We start from the raw sequence: 25,809 nt of genomic DNA on the forward strand, positions 1-25,809 counted from the left end.
TGTCCAGAGTGCTACGCGGTGGCGCACGCTCGCAAACCCACGTGGTTTACCGACGTCTGCACCACACCACACATGCTGCTGTGGGCTAAACTGAAAGGTCAGTGAACTGTACGGACCTTAGTCCGCCCCTGCCGAGCGGAGATGGGGGACATTGATACGTGTCCCGAGTGTGATACGGATAGAAGCGTGTCCCGAGTGCTACGCGGCGGCGCACGCTCGCAAACCTACGATGTTCACCGACGTCTGCACCACACCTCACATGCTGCTGTGGGCTAAACTGAAAGGTCAGTGAATTGAAGAAAGAGACGTAACGTCAGACCGGCAAATGCTTTCATCACCATGGCGTGTAATACCACCCCACACATGCTGCTGTGAGCTAAACTCAACGGTCAGTTAACTGTACGGACCTTAGTCCGCTCCTGTTGATCGGATATAGGGGAAATAGAAGCGTGTCCCGAGTGAAACGTAGTGGCGCACGCACGCAAACCCACGTGGTTCACCGATTACTTTAGCAGTTTAGCAAAACTCGAAGGTCAGTTCACGTATGTAACGTTAGATCGGTAAATTCTTTCATCGCCAAAACTCGTGTCATATAGTTCGTGACACTACGTCAAACCAAGTCAAGCCAAGTGGCCAAAAAGTTGACACAAAGGCGTGTTGCGAACTTTTTGGTTGTCTCCATACACACACATGCTGTGGGCTAAACTGCAAGGTCAGTGAACTGTGTGAACCGGTAATCGGCAAATGCTTTCACTATAGCGTGTTACTCGCGTGTTGTCCGAAAGCAATTTATTTGCACACAAACTTTTGACTGATTAAATTTCCTACAAGGAGTTTGTTAAAGTCATTTAAATTAAATAAACAGTTGAATATTGATCTCCAAATATCTAGTTCTTTCATTCGTCTTGATAATTCAGCTTCGGCCCTAACTTCTAAAATCTGTAGTATTTTTCCTTTAGGCGCATTAGGGATAATTCTCATTATGGCAACCGACTTGACTACTAACTCTCCTCTCATTATGATAACATTCTCAGTCAGTATGATTTTGAAAGAAAGAAAAAACTGGTCAGATAAAAGATAAAATGTGTTTTCTTGGAATGATACATACATGGCATGATTTAGTAGAGAACATCTTGCCAATTATACCTATTCATTAGAATAAAGGTTTTACTCAAGTTGTCACATTACTTTCCAGGTTTCCCATACTGGCCAGCGAAGGGCATGTCCGTCAATAACTCTGGTCTGGTCGACGTGCGTTTCTTCGGCGCGCACGACCGCGCCTGGGTGCCGGCTAAGGACTGCTTCTTGTATTCCGAGAAAGACCCCAACAACTTCCGCACTAAACGCCAGGATATATTGGATAGTATGCAGGTGAGATATGCTTTACTTTTGTTTTCGTTTGAGCTAAATGGCGTCAGCTGCTGGACAAAAGGCCTTCCCCGAGGTTTTCCATAACAACCGGTTGCTTTACTTTATTAGAATTATATTATTACATGATGCTTTAAATTCCAACTCAAGACTTGCACAGGTTTTTGTGCTGATTTCGTACAGATAAGTTAATAAAATAAATTTTTGAACCAACTGCGAAAAATTATATTGTAAAAAACATTTTCATTCTTCGATAAATGATAACATTCCCTATTAGTTATTATGGCTATCAGTAATCTGTTCCGAGTCAGCACAATGTGTAATATCATATACCAAGGGACACGATGTTCAACATAAGAAATTTATTTTTTTACATATTGCTAGCTCGCCAAAAGAGTCAAATAATGCCTTTATAATATGGTTTATTACGTGTAATAATGATTACAGGAAGCCGAACAGCACATTCGCAACATATCGCGCAAGTACGGCAAGTTTGTGTACCCGCCCTTCAAGACGCAGTTCGATCCGTCCCGGCTAACCGAACAACTTAAAATGATGGTAATGTATTTTAAAAAACATTTGTTACTTTTAATTAATTCCCCTTAACATCACTGTAATTAACTCATCACTCCCCAAGCGGTCGCATATGACCGCGTAACAATAAGGATGTTTCCTGGTAAAAAAGCAAGAGTTTTAATTAGTCCGTCAGTTAGCTTATCAAATACTACTCGACACGAATTTTTACTTTTTTAAACTAATGAAAATGTAAAGAGATAAAGCGTGGCAAAGTTCTAAAGAAAAGGCTCGTGACGTCAGTCAGTGCGTAAAAGTGCAGCACTTTGTGACGTCGCGCGGAACTTCAACGCACTATAACCACAGCTATAACTTTGTAATTATTTGTTTGATTGACAATTAAAAATGTATGTGTTCAATATTTTTTTATATTAAAATTGACGGACTAAAAAAAATTTTTAGGAAACTAGCCTTTTGATTGACTACAATGCGAATCTTCATAAATTGTAAACAAAGTGACGTACAATTTATGCAAAATGCTCATTCAAATCTAACACTTTTGAGTCATATCAGTAAAACTCAATTCCCTGATTGATGAATTTATTTTTTTACTCTAATTGTGAATTCATAAAATGTTATCATTTCAGATTCCATCCTTCGAGGGCGAAGTAAAGGTGTCCACGAAGGAAAAGCCCTCGATTGCTTCACCAAGCATGGTGAAAGACAAACGGTGCTCAAAAAGCTCTAAGAGCTCTCACAATGAAGGGTATGTACCAAGAACAAAATTTAAATATTATTGGCAAATAACTTGAACTAAAAACAAAACGGAATATTTGCACATTTTAATATTTGGATTGATATTATTATGTTTTATCGAAATATTCCAGGGAAGCTAGTGACACAGAAGAAGGGTCGACCGTAACATGCAAAATGGCGGATGGAGCGGATATTGCTAGAATAGAAGAAGACACGTCTGAGAAGTAAGTTCTCTAACTTGTTAATTTACTTGAAAGTAACTAATTAGACCATTTACTAGGCATAGTCAGCTGTAAAAACTAGTCAAAGTTGAGTTTCCACAGAAGCCAAATAAATACCTATTGGCTAGAAATTTTCTGAATCTCAACACCATCATACAAAAGTCAAAATTTTCCCTACTCATCTGATCTACTTCTAATCCACATTATTTTTCTTTTACAGGGACAAACCAATGGAAGTAGACCCTAAACCTGCAGATTCTGAAAAACCTGAGAAACCATCAAGAAAACGCCGGCGGTCGCAAATGGAAGAAGTATCCGTTATGACCGTCATGGAGCGCAGCACAAAAGAGAAAAAAAAGAAAATCAAGACCGAGGACGAGAAAAAAGTTGATATAAAAGAAGAATCTCAAAGTTCCACCGCCAGTGGCGCAGAAGAACCTAAAAATACACCAACTAAGGTGTACTCTAAAACAAAGTCGGATAGTCCTCAAGCAAAAAGCAAAGGCAGCGAACAAACTAACGGCATCTCAGATAAAGAAAAAAATGCAAAGCTTACTCCGATCAGGCTAGTAATATCAACCAACCAAAAAAGAGTAGTCGCGAAAACAACAGGCCGAGGCAGCCCAAAGGTTTTACCCATTAGAATAAAACAGACGAAGCTGGATAAATCGATCGTCGTGACCAAAACTAAATCCAAAGACGAAAAAACAAAACAACAGAAGCGTAGGAATTCTAAAGGCAAAGACAAGTCATTGAATATTAGTACTGCTTCTGTGACAACAGAAAAGAAAGACGAAGAAAACAAGAATAGTGAAAACACTGTAGAACCTGAGAAAAATAAAGATAAAAAAGAAAGTAACAAACAAAAGGAGGATGCTAAAAAGTCGACATCAGAACAATCAAACACGCCAAATGTTAACGCAGAAACTCCCAAAACGGGCAAAGAACGCTCTCAATTCGATGATAATACGAGTTTAGCTGAATTGGCAAGGGGCTCCAATAAAAAGGGCGTTACAAATAGTAACGTGCACGGCCTGCCCACTATTAGCTGCGTGAGGAGTCTTTCGACGACCGCTCAGGATACCAGTACTACCACGACAAAAACTACAACGCCGTCTAAAATGATCGAAGTGACCATCGAACCCAATAGTTTGCTCACTCCCATGAGTAGCAGTAATGTTCAAAGCGTGAAAGAGACGACGCCCAAAACGACCGAGCCGTCTATGGTAGGCCGAGTGGGCGTTCGCGCGTTCGCAAGATTGAAATCTCCCGAGACTGAGAAAAGCAAGAAAAAGGAAGTCGAGGTGGAAATCAAAGCGGAGCCGATGGACTTTGAAGATCAAGAGCGCCAGATGGAAAAAGTGAATATGATGAAAACGTTCAAACTGAGGCCAGTGAATCAGGTCGCAGCCCAGAACGTGACTAGTTTGCGGGAAGTGAGGATAAATAAGGTGGTGATGACGCCATTGAACGCGCGAAAGACGGCGACTAAGGCTGTGGAGGTGCGACCTAGGGCTCGGAAGACGTTCCCTCAGCCGAAGAAGCCGGATGATGGAAGAAACGAGTTGAACAGCAAGAACTCGATGGTGTATATTCCGATTCAGCCGCCGATGACGCCGGGCCCGCTGCGAGTCCGCGCGCCGGTCAGCTGCGCCAATGGACCGATGACCGTCACGACAGGACCGAGGCCAATGGCTCCCATAATGACTACTTCTCGTAAGTATAAAATCATTATTTGTTAAAATTGTGTGGTTATCTTTTAAAATTGGCGCGAAGTATCTTGGAGATTCTTATAGTTTAGAACTTCGCCAGCGCATTTGTGGAAGTTAAATAGTAGGTATTCTTAAAAATAAGTGCGCGCTCTTATAAGGGCATCTTGCTTTTGAATTTTTTGCTTCCTTATTCAGTGTCTAGCCAAATTAAGATTCTAAATACTTCTCTTTCTTTACATAACGAAGCGATCACAAAAGTTAATCTAATGTTGCTTAAGGCGAAGTTCATATTATAGTCGCACGCCCGAGCACATAGAGTTTCTATACTATTACATGAGGACGCGTGTTATTATGTGTCCAAGATATGCATCTAAGGCCGAGTTGCACCAACTTACTTTGACCGTAACTTCAACAATAACCGGTGCTTTTTTATGGAGTTTGACATAGTTTTGACATTTGTTAAAGTCAATATAAGATGGCGCAACTCAGCATAAATATTTATCGATACTAGTGATTCGTGCCAAGCTAATCTATACCCTACATCCCTAATTACAGCGAACAACATAGTGAACACCGTGACAACGCCGCTAGTGCCGTCCAGTGTGCCGCCTCTCGTCACGCCGACCTCATTGCCTCTACCCACCTCGTCTATGGTCACGAACCCACTGCCACTAGTGCAGGTGGGACAAGTCCCGACTACCGTACATAGGGTGCCGCTGATCACGTCTGTTAATGGACAGTGGACGTTCAGTCTGCAGCCGATTATGTCGGTTGGAGGAGGGATGGATGTAAGTTTACTTGTATGCCTTGTTTATTTTAAGTTTGATTATTGTGTGTCTACTTTTCTATTTGACTGCTAATGGGATCATGAAACTTGACTCAATTAATTGTTTAGGCAATTTAAATCAGTTGTTTTTTTACATAATATAAAACTATGAAACAAGCCTCGTTAGTCCAGTTCGTGCATTCAAATTATTTTTAAACACGTCATTTGAACATAAGAATACATTTTTTACCTTTTTTCAGTCCTTAATCTTTTAATTGAGAAACTCTTTTTCACATACCAAGAACTGAAAAAGTCCCATGTCCAGTGTCCAGCACTTTATCTCAATGAAATGTGCCACGATATACAATAAAAATAACCGACCTATCTTCTCTTACAGGATTCGTCAACCCCACCGCTGCTAAACGGCCTCCCAGAGCGTCCCAACCCACCAATGACCATCACTCCACTGCCGCCCGCGTCTACCGTTCCGGCTATCATACCGACGCCTACCGTTGTACCGGTACCGGGCCCGCCAGTCATCGTGACTAATACGCCTAACGCTTCTAATACGGCCAACGTATCTAACACGGTTAACGTGACGAATGCGTCTAACTCGCCAGTGCCGGCTTTGGCCTCGGCGAATAATACGTCGCCGAACTCGAGGACACCCGATAGTAACACGGTCAACCCTGGAGAGGTAAGTGTGTTGGTCAATATAAATCTATAATATACAGTCTCAGTTTGTTTGGGGTCAGTTAATACATACAATTCTTATAATTTCTTAGATTGTTTTTTTAAATAGACTTCTTGTACAAAATTAAAACAGGTTTCAGTCTTATTATTATCATTATTGGCCACATGCCAGTCTGACTCCGCCCACTTTGATATGAATTCGCATCCGTAAAAGCTCCGCACTTTTTGATGCGGATGAAGATGTCTCGAATTAATGGATACAGATACAAATACCCATAAAGACTTGTTCGTACTAGTCGAGTAATTTAGTACAGTAACTCGCTCTTAGTAACTAAACTACTCGCTGCTGACCAAAAAACCGTTCGCACTTTGGTCGAGCACAGTTTACTTGTAATTAGTGATGTTTGTATGAACGCGACTAAACCGCCCGGTTCGGACTCGTTTAGGCGATAAGAGAATGAGCAGGGACGCGTGGTGGGGTGTGCCACTCGCCTATCAAAATAGAACAAAATGGATTGGTTCGACTAAACGGTTTATCTACTACATTTTTGGTGTTCGGACACGTTAAGCTACTCGATTACTCGTCACTCGACTAAATTACTTGACTTGCGAACCAGGCTTAAGCCTTGATCACACGTACCGAGTAAACGGGCGAGACATTAAAATGTTTACTCGGTCGAGACAGTTGGGTGAGCGAGTCACATACTCGAGTGCTCGGGCGAGCACTCGGCGTAATATTCATACACACCGAGTACTCGGCAGAGAGCACTGTCTCGCCCGTTTGCTCGGTACGTGTGATCAAGGCTTTAACACCTCGGTGTCAACCATCTCATTTTTACGTATCTTTAGTTCCCGCAGCCCCCGAGACTGCAGCAGCGGCCGGTGCTGCTAAACCCGCTGGACTCGCTGACGCCCATCGGCAACGTGCCGCCGCCCTCCTCCGTCGGCCCGGTCACTGCCAAGCTCAACCAGAACGCCGTCAAGGTAGGTTCATTTAGAAATTTATATGAATAGTTTGTAATATCGTTCGTTCGTTTCAGCCGAAAGACGTCCACTGCTGGACAAAGGCCTCCCCCAAGGATTTCCACAAAGACCGGTCCTGCGTCGCTCGCATCCAGGCACCTCCCGCGACCTTCACCAGATCGTCGGTCCACCTAGTGAGAGGCCTGCCCACGCTACGTCTTCCGGCTCGTGGTCGCCACTCAAGAACTTGTAATATATTACGTGTGAAAGCAAGACACTAATAAACAGTCGTACAACTATTTTTAAAATATCTAAATACTTCCCAAAAAATAACATTTAGCCTATATCTGAACGTTAAACATTTTCATGCCAATTATAAAATTTTATCTACCACTATTTTATGGACCACCATTAGATCCAATACCTAAAGCACCAATACTTCTGTCTCTCACACACTTCCTCTTCATCCCTCTCGCATGCTGTCGTAAAAACTTACATTACGCCTTAGTTCCTGGACACATTTATTCCGAAATCTGGAATTTGGGCACCATATTATTTGGTGAAAATATAACTATCAATATAAGTATCGTTAATGATTAAAACCACTCACTTTATTATAATCACACGCTGCTACCATAAGCACTATAGTCCAACATAGAATCACAACCCGATCGAGCTAACTGCTCATCTCCCTAGAATGCGAATCTCCCTCCATCTTTCCCGCACACCTCCCCGCGTTCGCCCTGTCTGTACCAGTACCAAATCTGGAATTTGGGCACCATATTATTTGGTGAAAATATAACTATCAATATAAGTATCGTTAATGATTAAAACCACTCACTTTATTACAATCACACGCTGCTACCATAAGCACTATAGTCCAACATAGAATCACAACCCGATCGAGCTAACTGCTCATCTTCCTAGAATGCGAATCTCCCTCCATCTTTCCCGCACACCTCCCCGCGTTCGCCCTGTCTGTACCAGTACCTCTAGCATGAACAACTTTCGTCTTCGAATCATTTGCGTATTCGATAAAATTCGATACTCAATCTTCGAATTAAACGATAACGTGACAATTTTGATTTTCAAAATAAGTTTCGTGCAACCACATCTCATACTAAGTTCACTTTACGACACGTTTACAAGGGCGCTGTTGTAGTTTTCTTACTAAATCTTTTGATGGCGATTCGAGTACACAAACGATTTGAACTCGAAAAGTGTTTCGTGCTAGCCGTACTGAGCGTCGATGTGACGTCACGGCTGCCAGGTGCAGAGTCAAATCGGCCGGGTTCTACACACTGGCAAGAACAGTATCTAATATCGATATTCACATTTTCAGTTAACGGACTTCTTCCGGACGTTGCTGGAAGACTCCCTGGAGAAGTTGGACGACCCGGCGACGCAGGTGACGACGCTGAAGCTGCAGAGCGAGCAGATGGCCTGGCGCCATCAGCAAGAGATTGAAGAGATGAAGCACAACCACGGTATGTTGATGTTAGGCTTTTAAGCCTAGGCGCAGACACCCGATTTTTCGTGGGCCGATAGTTTAGTCGGGCAGTTAATCAGTATGGGCATGTATGGAAGTGCGCCAACACTTCCCAACTATCGGCCAACTAAAAATAAGTGGTCTGCGCCTAGGCTAACGCCCGATGCAGCATACCTTCAGCAACAATAGGAAGGTATACGCCCATATTTTCAAACATTACTATGAGGTCTCACAGTGCGCGTGGACGCACAGGGTGACACACGAACCAATCACAGCTCGTTCGATTTTCTGCTTCACTTAAGCAAGCATCATTTGTGAATACGGGCGTTAGTCTCCACATCAAGATGACGAGTTAATTACCAGAGGCAACTTAAGCCCGGTTTCCACCAAAGCGGAGCAGAACAGAGAAGAAAAGTGAAAATAATGAATTTGGTTGGTTATTCAAAACACTTCTCTGCTTCGCCTTGGTGGAAACCGGACCCTACACCCCCCACGCTGACCAAATGGGTTGAGAATTGAGGAGGCCTGAGGGCCGAAATAAGTGGCAATTTTTGATCGCACTGAAGTACCTTTCGAACCTTTCGAAGTCACGTTTGCCACTTGTCTATGGTGGCTGGGGGCTGTTGTTAATAAATACATATTTCTCCTATAAGAAAGTGAAGCTATAGGAAGGCAGAAGCACCACCAATCATTTGACACTCTTTTTATAAGCTCTCAAAACGATTAATTCTAATTCTTCCGTAGATTTTGTGCATGTCCAAATTAGCAATGCAAACCTATTTTGTCTTATTATATCGATCAACGTGGAAAGCATTGGGGGAGGCCTATGTTCAGCAGTGGACGTCCTATGGCTGAGATGATGATGATGATGATGAACCTATTTTGACTTAATTGACTATTCTATTAAAATACTCTTTGTCCATCAGAACTTGTCTTGGCGGAGATGAGGGCGTCGTATGAAAAAGAGAAGGCGCGAATGATGTCCGAAATGCGGCGCGTGGCGCAGACCGAGCTCGAAGCGGCCGTCAAACAGGCCAAGGCCAAGCAGTGGTGAGTAAGCCGTGTGTACTGTATCTAGGGGCTTATTCCACTATTCCCCGTTGACATTTGTTCATTGTTGTGACTTTTTGTTCACTTATCCCCGTTAACGCCAATATTATGAGCTTTATAATGGGGAATAATGAACTAAAAATTTTATTAATCTCCGTTACATTAGGATTTTATTTTTAACGTAATGGGGATTAATGAACTTTTTAGTTCATTATTCATTATAACACAATTGGCGTTAACGGGGAATAGTGAACAAAAAGTTCACTAATCCCCGTTGACAGTCCCCGTCAATAGTGGAATAAGCCTATCTAGGGATAAGCTTTAGTTCGTCCGATGTTGATGCGGTGTCTATGAGTAGGACAAAATGTACACGACAAGCAAGATTTGGTATGTAAATAGGAGTCCTCGTCGAGCAATGTGTTATCCAGTGTTTAACTGGGAATATCAACAAATTCGTTGTTCCCGTTATTTTCCTGGGCACATCGTGATATCATGATATGGCCAGCTAAATCATGAAATGACCGGCGTACCAGTCGTGCCCGGGCTTATCAAGATGTGCCGAATCCAACGATCGGCGTACAACAAAAGTATTGCAATTGAGCGGGTATTTCCATCTGTCCCTTGTCAGGTTATGCCACATTAACATAGTTTGTTCTCCTGTGTGTGTGCTGTGCCATATTATTTCAATAAAGTTGTGTTTGTTGTTAGGTGTGCGAACTGCTACCAAGAGGCGCAGTTCTACTGCTGCTGGAATACTTCGTACTGCGACTACCCGTGCCAGCGCGCGCACTGGGCACAGCACTATGCCGTGTGCACGCAGCAAAGGGTGCGTATCACACCCCTACCCTTATTGTAACCTTCATTCGTGACAGTTGACACGCGTATTATAGATGACCCACGCTGAACTGTCCCACCAAACTCAATGACAGGGGGGCGCTACCATCGTTCAACTATATGGTTTCCAACATGGCAAAAATCGGAACTAGCGATCCGGTATTGTAGGTGGCGCCCCACTGTCAATGTCATGCATAGGACAGTTCAGTATTTTGGAACTATACATTACGCTGCACTCGAGACATTGGCGAAATTGTGGTTCCTAACACAGAGCACGTTCCTAAGGGACGATACCCATTGACCGGCGCGCGTCGGAGCGCACTTACACGGCCGTAAAGAAAATAGCATTTTATTAACAGTTCTTGGAGTCGTAATTGCTTACAACTGATTAACTGACATTTCAATCCGGACGGATGCGCGAGCATGCGTCGGAAGCCGGTCGGCTTCGAGCGTATTCCAGCGAATACGCCACCGCATTTTTGGCCGAACGGACTCGCGCCGGTCAATGTGAATCCTGCCTTACTTACTTATTCATGGTTTCAATTTACGGACTTGGTTCTGAAGTTAACATCTCACATTTGTATGTCGAAGAACGTAATGGCTCCCAGATTGCTCAGAATGCTTACATCGACCTGATTTTGTGTTCCGAAGAGCACATTTACCCGGTGTTTTTGAATCATTGTCGATGCTATAAAATACATTGTAAAGTCCTTCACCTAGGTTGTTGATAAAACAGTTTATATGAATTTTATGTGCCTATGTTACAGGACACTCCCAGTAATCCGAACGAAGCGCCTGGCAGTAGATTGCAACCGCAACCAGAAAATATTCCCGTAAGTTTTAACCATAATTCGATGTCAGTTCCTGTGATATGTGTTCTCTCGTAATTTTTTTTGTCACATTCACATCATAGCTTTTTAGCTTTATAACATTGCACGATGCGACAGCGAATTTAATAAGATGACTCTAAAAAATCTATACTATCTATACTAATATTATAAATGCGAAAGTAACTCTGTCTGTCTGTCTGTCTCTCTGTCTCTCTTTCACGCCTAAACCACTGAACCGATTTAGTGTCCGACCGAAACTAGTTTTACGACCGAAACCGAAACCGAAAACGAATTTCGGCAACGGTGTCTATTTCGGCCGAAACCGAAACCGAAACTTCCTTACAAGGCTCATATTTTGAGGGAAAAATAAAGAAATGCGAAAATGCACTGCCTGAAAGAATCGTACAACCTACTCCGACTACATGACTAGCCGCGCTATGGAACCGGCTGGGAAGGGGTATCTTTGTTCAACAATAGCTTCGAAAGTAATAGACGTAAACTAATAAATTTACATTCGTTTTGTAGAATAGCTCAAATACTAATAACACAATGCAAATAAAACATACTTTAACGACCTGGTTTTTCTTGTGTTGGAAAATAACTGAAAAAGAAGTGAAAAAAGTCATGTTTTTTTCCACTTAAATCCATTCCTACTCCCTTTAAATGTATGAAACTTGTGTCTGTTTTCTACTTTACTAATAGATCATTTTATCAGCTATCGCATGACATAAAATATTTGCTCATTAGTGTTAAGGTGCCCACGCAGTCACTTTTTTTTAAAGGAAGAGGTGAATTCTAAAAAATAAAAACAAAGCCTTGTAATTTTTTGAGAAATGGGTCAAGCCCCAAATTTGAAGTAGGTATTTTCATCGATAAAATAGTCAATAGATCACGCCCTTAAAGTTTGATCACTACATGCCCGGACACATTGTATAATACTATAAATTAAGTATAAACTATGATCGTAATGCACATTCGGTTTCGGTCGTAGTTTCGGCAAGTTTGCCGCCGAAAACGAAACTAAACCGAAACTCGTGTTTTTACCGAAACTCAACCGAAAACGAAACCGAAACCGAACATTCGGTCGGACACTAAACCGATTTTGATGAAATTTGGCATAGAGATAGTTTGAGTCCCGGGAAAGGTCATAGGATAGTTTTTATCCCGGTTTTTGAAACAGGGACGCGCGCGATAACGTTTTTCTGTGACAGACAAAATTCCACGCGGGCGAAGCTGTGGGCGGAAAGCTAGTAGTCAATAAAAACAATATCCAATATGTATTTTTGTAACATCAAGCATCACGTATTTAGTGATAATAAATTAAAAAAAAGGGAAAATCCAATATTAAATTGAATTATTTTTTTCAGAAATGCACCACGGCGCCGAGCGTGACCCCCACGCTAACAGTTGGCGGTAAGATCGCGCAAGCGCGGGCTCCCACCAACCAAGACGCCCCGCCCACGTCTAAATCTTCTTCCATCATCAGTAAGTTTCGAAACTAACTATAGTTATCTAACTTTAATGACTAGCTATTGCCTGCGCTGCATTTTGATAAAAAAAATATTTATATTACTTTAATATTCTTTGTTCTGAGGCTGAAATGATGACTCCCCTCTTCCATTAAAATAATGTCACTGTTTTAAAATTATTAATTACTTCTTATAGTTGGACTCGAGAGATTTTTTCGTCACGTTTTATAAAATATGATTGCCATCCGCGAATGTAAATACAGACTAGATTACATTTCATTCATCTATAAAAATTCCTTTTTTGTTCGACTGTTCACATCTATCATCTAATGCCTCATTCACTCGTACTTCTGTTTGTTCCAAAAAGAGTTTCATGAAATCGAGTTGACCTTTGAATCGTTTTGCAATGTTTTAAAATAAATTCTAAATACTTCACAGTGAGCATGGTAGAAGACAAAAGTGGGAATCAGACGATGAAGTGCGTGGGCGTCTACAAGCCGTCCGCGCCTGCCGTCTCCAACCAGATCTCGCCGATCGTTCAGGTTTGTCACAGCCCATAAAACATTAAGGCTGAATTTTACCACCTTACTTTAACCGTACATATAACAATATTCGGTGTTTTTAGTATGAAGCTTGACGGACTTGTGACGTTTGTTAAAGTAAGATGGTGCAACTCTGCCTTAAATATTCAAATATTTGTAATTTCTACTACTTTTTTTTACTTACGGTTCTGTTTAGTAATCTATCATCATCATCATCATCATCATCATCAGGTCACTTAAATGAAACTGAAGTCGAGAACTAGGCGTGATTGTAGTTAGTTTTGCAGGGCAATCGAATCGCATTTAGCATCTTGATTGGACCATTGTGCGCGATTTGTGATTTATCTTCCTATAACCAACCCAGATCCCCCCAGAAAGCAAGCAGCCTATCTAAGCCGCTACAGGCCTGCAGCGATGCTGATGATTAACTAGGCGTGTTAAATTTGATTGGTTTAAAACGAATTTTGTGTGTCAGATGCCGAATAACGAAGAGAACGCCACCACCAACAAAATGATGACATCGGGTGGCTACCTCATAGTCGGCGGAAACACCACAAACCAGGTCACGACGCCGCCGCGCCGCGCACACACCATCCAGTACCACTACACCTGAGGATTGCTGCACACAGCTCCACAGTGGTCTGGTGACGTCATTGTAATCGATTAGCAAACAATAGACTAAAGCCTGGTCCGTAAGCACGTAGAATTTTGTCCAATGACCCCAAGCTACCGCGCGTAATTATGTTGCTGTCGCGCTTGCACACTCACTGCGGGCGCCCGTCGCACAGTCGCTACAGCAATATAATTACGCGCGAGCGATAAGGATGGGTAGCTTGGGGTCATTGGACAAAATTCTACGTGCTCACGGACCAGGCTTTACACACTGATACTGCCTGCAGCTACAATGAGCCTGACTTAGTTTTTAAACGTTTTAACCAGTATAGAAACAATATTTTTCATGTTTGAACCTTATGTTATCTGGATAATGTTCAAAATAGACAACTCTGTGACTACCAGGTGATTGGCTAAGTACGTTGGTTTACGTGTTTAGAATAAAATAATTAGAAAAAGTGGGGTTGTTTTAGAACATATCACCGTTTTGTTCACATCCTTGGCGATAATGTCACTGCAAAAGCAAGCATTTTTTACCTGTCTTTAAATTAGTACACAATCTTCCTTCTATGAGATGATTGTGAGTGATTAACTAGATCTCTACTCGATTGTGATCTCCGCAGTTGTCGAAACCGTACTGCTAACAATTTCTTTTCTTCTCAACTTTACATATTCGTATCTTCTTTGGTAGAGTTCGAACCTACGCTTGCGAATATTTATATTATTTTATGAAATAATTTCTAAGTGATTATAACCTATTTCTTCTACATGCAGCCCCACTTATAATATCCAGTGACATTGAAACCGTATGGGTTTTAACCCATCTATCTGTTCTCTATCCCAGTTAAGATAATAATATGTGATGTGGCTTAAAACATCTGCTAATGTATGTAATACTAGCTTTTGCCGGTACTAGGTGAAGCCGCGGTCACCCGCGTGAAATTTAGTTTGTCACAGATCGTCATAAATTATAGCCTATTTCTGGGTTATAAAGAATAATACTGTAAAGTTTCATCAAAATCCGTTTAGTAGTTTTTGCGTGAAAGAGTAACAAACATCCATCCAGACATCCAAACTTTCGCATTTATAATATTAGTAGGATCTGGTTGTTAATTATTTGCGCGTTTGCTCACAAAAAACACTCATATTGAGCCATGTCACAGTAGGTTTTGGAAAATCTGTTCAATCAGCCATTGTTATTAGAATGGATACATTAGTCCTGTAAATAGTAGCATTTAGTCAGATGAGAAGTTAATGATTTACGACTAAGTAAATCTTTTTAAATTATACATAGGTGTCTTATAGTTTCCGCATTTAATGAGTGCTGTTAAAGCATTTTGAAGGATGATAATTTGATAAATCTACCGTAACTTTACAATTGTGCAAAGTTATTATACTCATATTTCGAATATCTGTAAATATTTTGTAAATCGCATGAGTCATTGTATATTTTGATATGAACATTTACGACGGGAATTGTTTGTATACTAACTTGTAACTGTTATGTGGTATACTTGTCGTTGGAATACATCACTCACAGAATTGGTTTGGTGGCAACATAGTCTAGTAAAAATAAAAGTTTTTGGTTGCATTACAGTCATCTCTGTTTGTAAATTGGTTGTGAATTTGTGGTATTATTGAGCCTGACAGTCTGGAACCTGAAAATAAATACAATTATGTTTTCTAAGTTAATTAAACAAAAACTGTAATGTATATCATGTATCCTATTGCTAAGAGGTAAAATTATACAATATTAAATGTGGCATACGAAATTGCACTTTTTCAGGATTTCGTTATGTTACAATAATTACGGATTATAATCGTCCAATGACAAAATGTCTCTCGAAATAGGCGATAATGTTTTCACTTTGTTCGATACGTTGTGGATTTATTAAATGAAGTAAGTTTTTTAGGTATTTTTCGAGTACATAATTCCAAATGCAAAATCTTATGCACCTTACTCCATACAAATTTATTTTTACTAGACAATATACAGAATATCTCATATCTGATAAGCTATTTGAATACCTGTTATAAGTATTATCAGGCCTGTTCATCTCCGCGAGTTCACATCGAAAACAAAACACGCACGATAGCCCACCTACAGGAGGCGATTCGACAAGGCGTCACATACGAGATACGAGCGAGCATTGACACACGCACGCGTACTCTTGTATTATGGAAAAAAATAAAAAAATACTGTGTAAAAATACTGTGCAGTATTTAACTGCCTAAATAATAATAAAAACACACAATGTACTTTTTTTAAGTTGCCTGAAGACACTGAGAGGTAAATAAGTGGTTATTATTATTCATGATAATTCATGCAAATTCATGTATTTCTTCCGACATTTTCCGCGATTTGGCACTTCACGTCACACATTAGTTTGCCGAAGTTCGCCGAGCCAGCTATTGTCAATTATTATAGGTGTCAAACAGGATAGGGTCTTTGCGCTGGTTTTCGTCCAACTATCGGAGTTGCCAACTTTGTGATCTTAAAATACCCTTACATAAATGTATCATATTATTTTATGTCGTTCGAGTGCTCATAAAGGCAGTCAACTAAAGTCCATACTGCAACGCACACACAATCCGCACCGTAACGTAAACGCCTTGCCTCGCCGATGACAGCGCGCGAAGGGCAATGACAGCTCGCAAAACACTGACGTATATCAATGTCTCATGGACTTGGCGTAACTTTAAAATAAACGTACTCGGTAGGTACATTACGCACACACTTACACGCATTATAAATACATACACGGTTTAAGAAAACAACATGGCCGCAATACAGTGTGAGTCACGTTAAAGTGTACATATGAAAATAGATGAAACTAGACCTATTTTTATCGACAAAAAAGTGGTCAAAAATTTTTTGAGATTTTTTTTAATTTTTTATAGATTTTTTTTTCTTTCAAGTACTTATTGTAAAGAAAACGTAATAACTTTTAAACTAAGAGGTATATCCTGATAAAATAAAAACAGTAATAATGCTAAATAACAGGCGATACTAAAAAAATACACAAAATACTCAGAAAATGTCAACAAATAATAAAAAATGATACTTTTTGGAAAAAATCTGCTTAAAAATTAGTGTTTTTTTGGTAATTTGATAAATTTCTCCAAAAAATGCCCCTATAAAAGGTGGTTTTTATTACTTTGAATTATTCTCTATCGTATTACCTTTGTAAAACCAAAAATCGAATGTCTCTATCCCTATCACAACATTAATTTGCTATGATCGTTTGAAGTTAAGTCTCTCCGGGCGCGCCATTCAACGCTTCGCTAACAACGAAACTGAAAATGGCTCTAAATTTGCAATTTTGATAAAGACAAGTTAGATTTCAAGTAAAAACAAAAGATTTCGAAGTAAAATAAGCATTTTAGTTAATATTAAAATTGTCCCTACCTGTAGAGGAGAATAATGACAACATTATTAGTTTGAACAAAGGCCTACCACAAGGTAGGCCTTTGTTCAAACTATCATAGCAAATGTTGTGATAGGGATAGAGACATGCAATTTTTGGTTTTACAAAGGTAATACGATAGAGAATAATACAAAACAATAAAAACTACCTGTTATAGGGGCTTTTTTTGGAGAAATTTATCAAATTACCAAAAAAACACGAATTTTTAAGCAGATTTTTTTCAAAAAGTATCAATTTTTATTATTCATTGGCATTTTTTGTGTATTTTATGTATTTTTTTAGTATTGCCTGTTATTTAGCATTATTACTGATTTTATTTTATCAGGATATACCGCTTAGTTTAAAAGTTATTACGTTTTCTTTACAATACGTAATCGGAAGAAAATAAATTCTATAAAAAATTTAAAAAAAATCTCAAAAAAAAATTGACCTCTTTTTTGTCGATAAAAATAGGTCTAGTTTCATCTATTTTCATATGTACACTTTAACGTGACTCACACTGTATAGGCAATCAGCTGACAGGTATTTGTGTGTGTGTGTGCACACACACACACAAATAGTAGTAGGGTAGTTGTCAGCTGATTGCCTATAAATATGTTGTTTTCTTAAATCTTGTATGTAGGTACCTACTCGGCACAAGTCAGGTAGTAGTGACGTCACATGAAAATGTTGCCAGAATGAGTACTGACCAAACATTTTCTATTTCTGTTTGTCATTAATTTGTCGAATTTTTGTATAGATCTATATTTCCTCTCCACTATTACCTCCATGTCACAAAAGGCAATACGTTGTTGATCCCTTTCCGAGTTGATTTGCCTGCTATATGACCTGAGCTATGCTTTAAAAAAATGACCCTTAGTCATCTAAGATTTAATTTTGTATGAAGAAGTTTAATAAACACTTAAAATTGTGTTTATAATGCTATCAATTAGACATACGTGCCAAAAACTTTTCCTGTCAGCACGTTTTTTTTCTAGCGCGATGATTTCTGCAATGTACCGGTGACCGGTGTATATGGCCGCGCATTTACGTAATTTTTTGGAACTCACTACTTTTTAAATTACATTTTCATTTAGGTAGAACTGTTGCTTAGGCATTATAGATTGCAACAAAACTAGCGCGGGATGGCTACTGCCTTGTGTGAATACAATACTTTGTATTCAAATTTTATGCATGTGTTTATGGCAGCTCAGTGAAATGGACGAAAACCGAAGTTAGATAGAAAACCAGCACAATGACCCTACTTTCAAAAATTAATATTGCGATTTTATAAATCACTTAAACAACTTTATATTAATTTGCGGTACGAAGTACGCCGGGACAGCTCGTAAAACAAATTCATTATTTACATATTACTAATTTATCAACTTTGTTCATTGTTAGTTCATTAGTTGTTCGTGTTTCGTATGGGTTAGACCAAGAGCGAATGCAAAAAATAAATGTTACTTAATTATATTAATCCTACAAAAAACGGACGGACGTGTGCAAGTCTAATAGCCAGTTTGAAAATGCCTCCCAGAGAATTCATAGAATATATACGGAGTTTAGAAGCAAGTTTTACACATAACTTTGAAAAATTCCTTCAATTTAATCCAGGAAGACAAATATATAATTTATTTAAAACCTTACCTCCAAAAACTCCGTGCTCTTGTTTTCCGGTAGAATATTTGTTAAAATTGTTTACCAGGCTACGCATATACGCAACAATAAAATTCAATAACAGATGTTTTAAAGATTCTAAAAAAGAAATAAAAAAATATCTAAAAATTAGGCATCTATAATTTTTATTATAGATGCTTGCATAATTTTGGGTAAACAAAGTGACAAAGAAGCGTAGTCGTGACTGAGTATTTCGTTTCTTCTCAGCACTTGCCAAAATATGTTTGTCTCACAAAGCACTGATAGGGCAAAAAAATAATGAGACATTTTAAAGGCTCCTTATGAGCATTTTTTGAGATTTTATAAGAATCAATTTATGAAGTTAGATTTATCATAGTACTAGTGACCCGCCACTGCTCCACAATGTACAATGTATCTATTTAAAAAAAAAACCGGCCAAGTGCGAGTCGGACTCGCTAGGGTTCCGTACAAGCCAGTTGGTATATAACTTTGATTTTGTTACAGCTTAAAGGTACTATATACCTGAGTATTTAATATGAATTTCAATTTAATACCTCTACGCGTACATGAGGAAATAAGTAGCAACTTTAAATTTTTTTCAAAAATATTTTTAAAAATCTGCTTACAAGATCTCTTTCAAACCAATTTTCGTTGGAAGTTTTCATGATGTACAATGTATGTTCATACATATAAAATGATGTTAGAAACCTTAATATCATTTTTAAAGACCTATCCATAGATACCCCACACGTATGGGTTTAATGAAAACCAAAATGTATTGCTTTTTTCTATATTAATTTGTGTGAAAATCTTAATGCTGTTCACAGAATACATCTACATACCAAGTTTCATCAGTATTTTTCTTATAGTTTCGGAAAAAATGGCTGTTTCATACGGACGGACAGACAGACTATATGACGAGTCTATAAGGGTTCCGTTTTTGCCATTTGGCTACGGAACCCTAAATACCGTATCAAAATCTGTTGCATAGTTTTAAAGATCTAAGCATACATAGGGACAGACAGACAGGAAAGCGACTTTTTTTTATAATTATTACGTAGTGATGATGGGCATATTATAGACCAAATAAAGACATTTTGATTTAAGGGGGGGACATCGTAAGAGCCATTCACATTTTTATCAGAAAGTTAATAAATTAATATATTTAGGTTTTTGAAATCTAAAACAGCCAGGAAATCAAAGAGGCAAACATGATACCTTTGTGATTTTATAGGAATTTTATTGTAAAACACGGTCATATTAAACTTTTATAAAAAAATCCAGAGGTAAATGTTTTTTTTCGAGAAAAATTTTTTCTAATCGTGTTTTCGAAAATATCATCCCATCACACATACGTTCTGTAATACATAATATTGAAAACAGTGCGAAATATCGTCAATTGCAGTTTTCACATACTAAGGGCCCATAATGAAATTAGTATAATGTTTGTTTATGTAAAAAAATTTGGTTTGAAATACCTACTGAATTGAATTTTTATTTCTTACTAGCTTTTTGGCTTCGCCCACGTGAAATAAATTGTCACAGTTATGTGTGTTATAAAATATTTAGGTGCTAGCTCTTACACTATATAACTGGCGGCCGCATGTAGCTGCGCGTTGCCGCGAAGAGCAGTGAATGCAAGTGTGGTGCGCTAGATGGCGACACAGTAGCTTCTTGTAGCAGTCAGCCCTATGGCATCAAGACAGTACCGATCACTGACGTATGTCAACAAAACGGTGCTCGACTCATAAGACAAGCTAAATTACACCATATTGTTGATGACATTGAGCATACATTTTTTTGAATACCTTCGCGAAGAAAAACTTCTGTACGTAGTACTTATTATTATTCTGTGGTATTATTTTAATAGCAGTTGTCTTTTGTTTACCGCAATTGTATTTTAATATTCTGGATTGTAAATACAATATTAATGACTATTGTAAGTTTAGAAATAGTGTTACAGATATGACATCAATACAAATGAACATAAAAATGTGACTCATAATAATTTTGTATCTTGAATGCTATCCAATATTTTAAGACTGCTCTTTAATTAGGTTTCTCAACATTTATTTTAGTTCTCGCGATGATTTAATACATACCGTCTTGTATTCATAATCTTAACCATTTAACTGGTTGAATATATTCTTTTCCTATCATACACAATGATAAATGCACATTATTATTTTAATGAAATAATCGTGGTTGTATAATTTGTTTACCTCGTGTATCTATTTTTTTATACATGCACTTGCACATCCTGCAATACAGTTACTGAACTACATGCGCGAATTCGTTAATATTGGATGTACATTTTATAATTTTGGATGGTTTCTGTTTTGAAATTACTTTTCATCCAAATATCTCTGTCTAATGATCCAAGTAGTAGCATTTGTGTAAATAGTCTTATCATTACCATAAGGAGCTTCTAGCCATAAGGTCAGAAATGTTTTAGTTTCATTTCAATAAAGTTAATGTCAATATATTAAGATTTTTTTTATTTATACCTACTGCTGTTCTATGATAAGCAAAAACAAATTAGTACAGAATAATCAGCTTTATTATTCAACAAACATTTATTTTTACATGTTTTGTTTATCCTTTATCTATTAATTAGTTTACAAAAATAACTGCAAGAATACATACAATCACAAAAATCCTTGGATGTTTCATGCCTGCATGGCTATGTTCGTTGGGGACTTCCAAATCACATTACATAGTATTACATACTTATCATTCTTATACAAAACTCTTTTCAAAAATTATCACAAGTAAACCTCTATCACAAGAGAACCTTATCAAAGGTTTAGATTACATGCTAACAAATGCTTCAGTCATTTATTTTGATTGATACATAGCTGCTCCTGCTTTAGCTAGCTGATCAGCCATTTCATTGCCATGAATTCCTCGATGTGCCTCAACATAATTCCATTTTATATCAAGCTTATTCTGAACACTATCAAGGTCTTTAAAGTCTGTCTCATTTTTGACTGGCTCTCCTGATTGTAATTTCCATCCTTTTCTTTTCCAACCTGTGAAATACACAAACCATTAAAAATACATTTTAGGAGAAATATTGAATAATTAAAAAAACAAAATTGTTTTAATAACAGAAAGCACTTTTCTAATTACCTGGCATCCATTTGGTCACTGAATTGATGAGAAATTTAGAATCAGTGTTGATAGACAGCTTTGTCACACCATTTTGCATAGCGAGTTTGATAGCTTTTGTTGCAGCTTGAATTTCTCCACAATTATTTGTAGCACGACCCGATACTGGTTCACTGGTGTTCAGAGGGTGTGCCTCACCCCAGTAGATTCCTAAACCAGCTCTCGCTCCGCTGCGACCATTGGCAGAGCATGCTCCATCTGTATATACTTGCACATAACCATCATTGTCCGTTTCAAAATCGGACCCTCCACTAGCTTTTCTTCTCTTTGGCTGTGGAGGCTCTATCATAATAGCTTTCCTTTCCCCACCTTTATAACTTTTAGTGCTTTTCTTTATGATTTTGTCAACATTTTTCTCAAAACCTTTCAGCCTCTTTTCTACATCATCTAACTGTTTAGTCAAAATTGTGTTCAAGTCATCAGACCCGTCTGAGAATCCGGCGTCTTCATCGCTGTTTTGATCTTTGCGCTTCTGATTTTTTAAGCTGCTACTGGTTGGTTGAAAACTGTTACTGTTTCCATAATTAGAAGAATTAGAATAGTTTCTTTTAAGGTTTTTACTGGACGAACTTGGCTGGTTTTTTGGTTTATTGAAAGAATTAGATGCTGGTAAAATATTATGACTAACCACATCAGTAATAAATTTTTGAGCTGCATCAGCTGTGTCAAACTTCTTGTATCTGGCACCAGAAAAGCCTTTGACCTGAGCTTCGCAGTCCGCCCAATTCATGAATATTCCGGGAGTCCGACCTTTCGCAACGGCGTAGAAAGGCATCTTAGAAGCTTTATACACGTTTTTATTAATTAAAAAACTAGCTAAAGTTTTCTGTACAACTGTTTTTAGCTTGAACATTTAAAACGTTGATTGAAGGTATTTTGCTCTCCATCAGCTGCAGCTGCATGTCATTAGTGTCATCTGTCAAATTGACATATATTTTTTAATGAATTTTTGATGCAAAGAACACGAAACTTATTTTATTTATAAAAAAAAATTTTTTTTAATTTTATTTTGTATGATAATTAAAAAAAAATTATGTTATCAAAGACAATGCCGGAAATTGGCTATCGACCAAACCTTGTTTTTTGATTACAAAATAGTGTAATAAACCAAACTTGCTATGACATGTTGTATACCTCTAAACCATGAAGCTAAAGATAAAAATGGAGGGCAAAGTTGGAACAAAAACTTGAGTCAAATACCTACTTATATCTATCTCGCTCTCTGCGGCCCTACCTCTCTTTTTAGTGTGAACTGTAGTATTGCTATCTTCTGATTTAAATCTCCTTGTAAATTCTTCGAAATAGCCAATTCACTAACCAAATCAGAAGTTAAACAAATAAATAATTAATATTTGAAACTAAGATTACCTAGTTAAATAAAAAATCACAAAATTGTCGGCCATTTAGGCTTAATGTGTTGGCGAATCAGGGAATTACAATCCCAATTCCTGGGTAATCGGTACCATGTGGCAACATCGGCCCAATCCGGCCCATCATGGCGGTTGTTTACTATTTTGTTTATTAAGCAGTTAATTTCGTTTGAGATTGTTTACAGGAAATAATCATTGTTTTATCACAAGAATTGGTGCAAAATTTTGTAGTGCGTGGTTGCGGTAGTACGTGGTGTCCTGGAAGTGACATAAGATTCCACGCGTAAGTGTTTATTTCGTGATTTCCGACATTGGATCATTGTAAACATTTTTCACATTTTTTACAGTAATTTCTTCCTAAAACGTTTTACCAGTAATTACACTTATCATTTTTAATGATACCTATGTCAAGAAATAAAGATTTTACATTGGTTTCATTGAATTTGAGCAATTTTATATTTTTTGTTTATTTAGAAAGAGCGAGTCTGCCCACAGAGAGCGAGATAGTGATACTTAGTTTGTGCTTCAAGTAGGTATTCGGAGTGTGACCTCCATTTTTATCTGTAGCTTCATGCTCTAAACCTAAACTCAGTCTGAACTGAGTTACGAGCATTAGGCCAGTAGAATTAGATTTTAAATCGGAAATAATTCCTACAAAAGATTTTATTGCTTTAATGGCTTCATTGGTTTCGATTGGGGTTTTCTAACACAAGTATCTACTTATACTTAAAAGAAAACCCCAATCGAAACCCTGTTTTTTCAAACCTGATTCTGAATAAACAATTTTGTGTTTGTATATTTTTGTATTTTGTATTGGTTGCCCATTAAGACTCTCCTAGGTTTTCGACTTCGACGGAGCTGTGCTTAAGTGGTGGGGGCCCCCGAAAGGAGCGCTTTTTAGGTTTTCCGGTTATACCACGTAAAGGACTTACCCTATCGAAAAGTGGTCTTCCTGACGGTTGAAGGGCATTTAATCCTGCATTAAATATGACCAAATTCATATGTTTTGGACAAACCATTCTCGTGCAAATGTTCGGCAAAGTAGAAAATATGTGTATAATAATGACCCTCTCCACGTCCAGTAGCTCGTCACTCGTAGGCTCCCAAGCCTTGTAAAGGGTCGCCTTAACCAGAGTATCCCTGTCAAGGCTGACGAGTTGGATTCGCTTATCCTTGTTCGTCCCAGCCGTTCCTTAACTGCGGTTGCTGCACCTCTTCCTGGCACTCTCCTGAACGACTCTGTGTTACCTAATGTGGCTGCCCCTCTTCCTTGTACCCTCCTGTACGATTGCATTGGTTAGCCATATGCCTGGTCCAAGGTTCGACGCCACAAAATCAACTTCGTACGCGTGAAAATAGTTTAAATACTATTTTCCGTGCTTGCAACATTTTTCTTTAGAGTCATTCGGGGTAACAGCACGCGGTGGGTAAAAGTACGCGGTGGTCCGATCTCCGACAGGGGTGGGGGTGCCGAGGTCTGTGTTTGTAAAATAGAGTGGCGCTACTGTCGCCGTTTAGGAGCCACGCGCCGCGCCGACGCAATCTAAGTCAGTGTTGCCAGAAGGTTACTTTTGTAACCTTTTAGGTTACTTTTGAACTGCTGTGGTTACTTTTAGGTTACACTAATGAAAAGGTTACTTTTAGGTGATTTTTCAGAAATTGTAGAATTGTTACGGTTAATGTGATAAATTTAAAAATATTAATAATAACCGGTTATTATGAATAATTACCGACAGTCGCGGTAAAAGTGATAAATTAAACACATTTAACAGTGATTATTTAATAATTCAACCTTAGTACTAACAAATTTCATAAAAGAGAACAACATCTTGTGTATGTGCTCGTGTATAGCCAAAGTTTTGAACGTTTTGATATCATATATTAATATAATTTGGCATAATGCGTTTGGAATGTTTCTTGCATAATATTACTTTTCCATGATGCCTATAACATAATGTTTTGATTAAAAATGAAAAATAGGTTAAGGTGCGGCTGGGGTGGCCCTTGGGCCACCCCTAACCCGCCTATTTAGTTTTATACAAACATAAATAACCTCATATTAATCACATTTACCAAATTATGCGGTAATTATTCATAATAACCGGCGATTATTCATAATTTTCACATTTATCACTTTGACCGTAACAGAATTAACTTTACAGGTTATTCAGTAAAAAATATTAATAGTGACAATTTAAAAATTATGTCATAAAGTGCATTTAAACTTGAATTTGATTTATTATTTGTTAAAAAAAATGAGTTTTAGCGAATGTTTTTCGATAATAAAACGCAAATCCATGAAACGTTTTTATACGATTGGTCACTTTTCAAATTTAGATGATCAATTGTATTCATTTTCCATCCATGAACAACCTTACACAATCATCGCTCCGCACCCCCCC

At 38.4% G+C, this 25,809-nt stretch overlaps 2 protein-coding genes across 3 annotated transcripts; one reads left to right on the forward strand and one right to left on the reverse strand.

Annotated features, from left to right (window-relative positions):
- Positions 1-45: 45 nt before the first annotated feature.
- On the forward strand, positions 46-15,865 carry LOC135084009 (MYND-type zinc finger-containing chromatin reader Zmynd8-like). Of its 2 annotated transcripts, none has more exons than XM_063978760.1 (16): positions 46-97; positions 1,196-1,371; positions 1,816-1,926; positions 2,529-2,647; positions 2,769-2,861; positions 3,079-4,574; positions 5,126-5,358; positions 5,734-6,033; positions 6,879-7,013; positions 8,335-8,479; positions 9,408-9,531; positions 10,240-10,357; positions 11,133-11,198; positions 12,563-12,680; positions 13,103-13,206; positions 13,682-15,865. In XM_063978760.1, exons 1-16 carry the CDS (start codon positions 73-75, stop codon positions 13,817-13,819), a joined length of 3,501 nt encoding a protein of 1,166 aa, XP_063834830.1. In that variant the 5' UTR covers positions 46-72; the 3' UTR covers positions 13,820-15,865. The 2 variants fall into 2 exon arrangements, with proteins under 2 accessions (XP_063834830.1, XP_063834826.1); XM_063978756.1 differs by lacking the exon at positions 46-97 and adding an exon at positions 203-284.
- A 5,543-nt stretch (positions 15,866-21,408) lies between these two features.
- LOC135084026 (ribonuclease H1) lies at positions 21,409-22,937 on the reverse strand. The gene is made up of 2 exons (XM_063978771.1): positions 21,999-22,937; positions 21,409-21,898 (listed from the first exon to the last, which is right to left on the reverse strand). Exons 1-2 carry the CDS (start codon positions 22,888-22,890, stop codon positions 21,705-21,707), a joined length of 1,086 nt encoding a protein of 361 aa, XP_063834841.1. The 5' UTR covers positions 22,891-22,937; the 3' UTR covers positions 21,409-21,704.
- Between the last annotated feature and the right edge of the window lie 2,872 nt (positions 22,938-25,809).

Source organism: Ostrinia nubilalis, chromosome 2 (genome assembly GCF_963855985.1).
Source record: "Ostrinia nubilalis chromosome 2, ilOstNubi1.1, whole genome shotgun sequence".
Lineage (NCBI taxonomy): Eukaryota > Metazoa > Arthropoda > Insecta > Lepidoptera > Crambidae > Ostrinia > Ostrinia nubilalis.

Bases quoted from the DNA above. Each gene is read 5' to 3' on its own strand.
- LOC135084009 (XM_063978756.1), top strand. From the start codon at position 230: ATGTTCACCGACGTCTGCACCACACCTCACATGCTGCTGTGGGCTAAA. The intron at 8,480-9,407 runs GTATGTTGATGT...TTTGTCCATCAG, and splicing joins AGAGATGAAGCACAACCACG to AACTTGTCTTGGCGGAGATG. The intron at 11,199-12,562 runs GTAAGTTTTAAC...TATTTTTTTCAG, and splicing joins CGCAACCAGAAAATATTCCC to AAATGCACCACGGCGCCGAG.
- LOC135084026 (XM_063978771.1), bottom strand. From the start codon at position 22,890: ATGTTCAAGCTAAAAACAGTTGTACAGAAAACTTTAGCTAGTTTTTTA. The intron at 21,899-21,998 runs GTAATTAGAAAA...TGTATTTCACAG, and splicing joins AGTGACCAAATGGATGCCAG to GTTGGAAAAGAAAAGGATGG.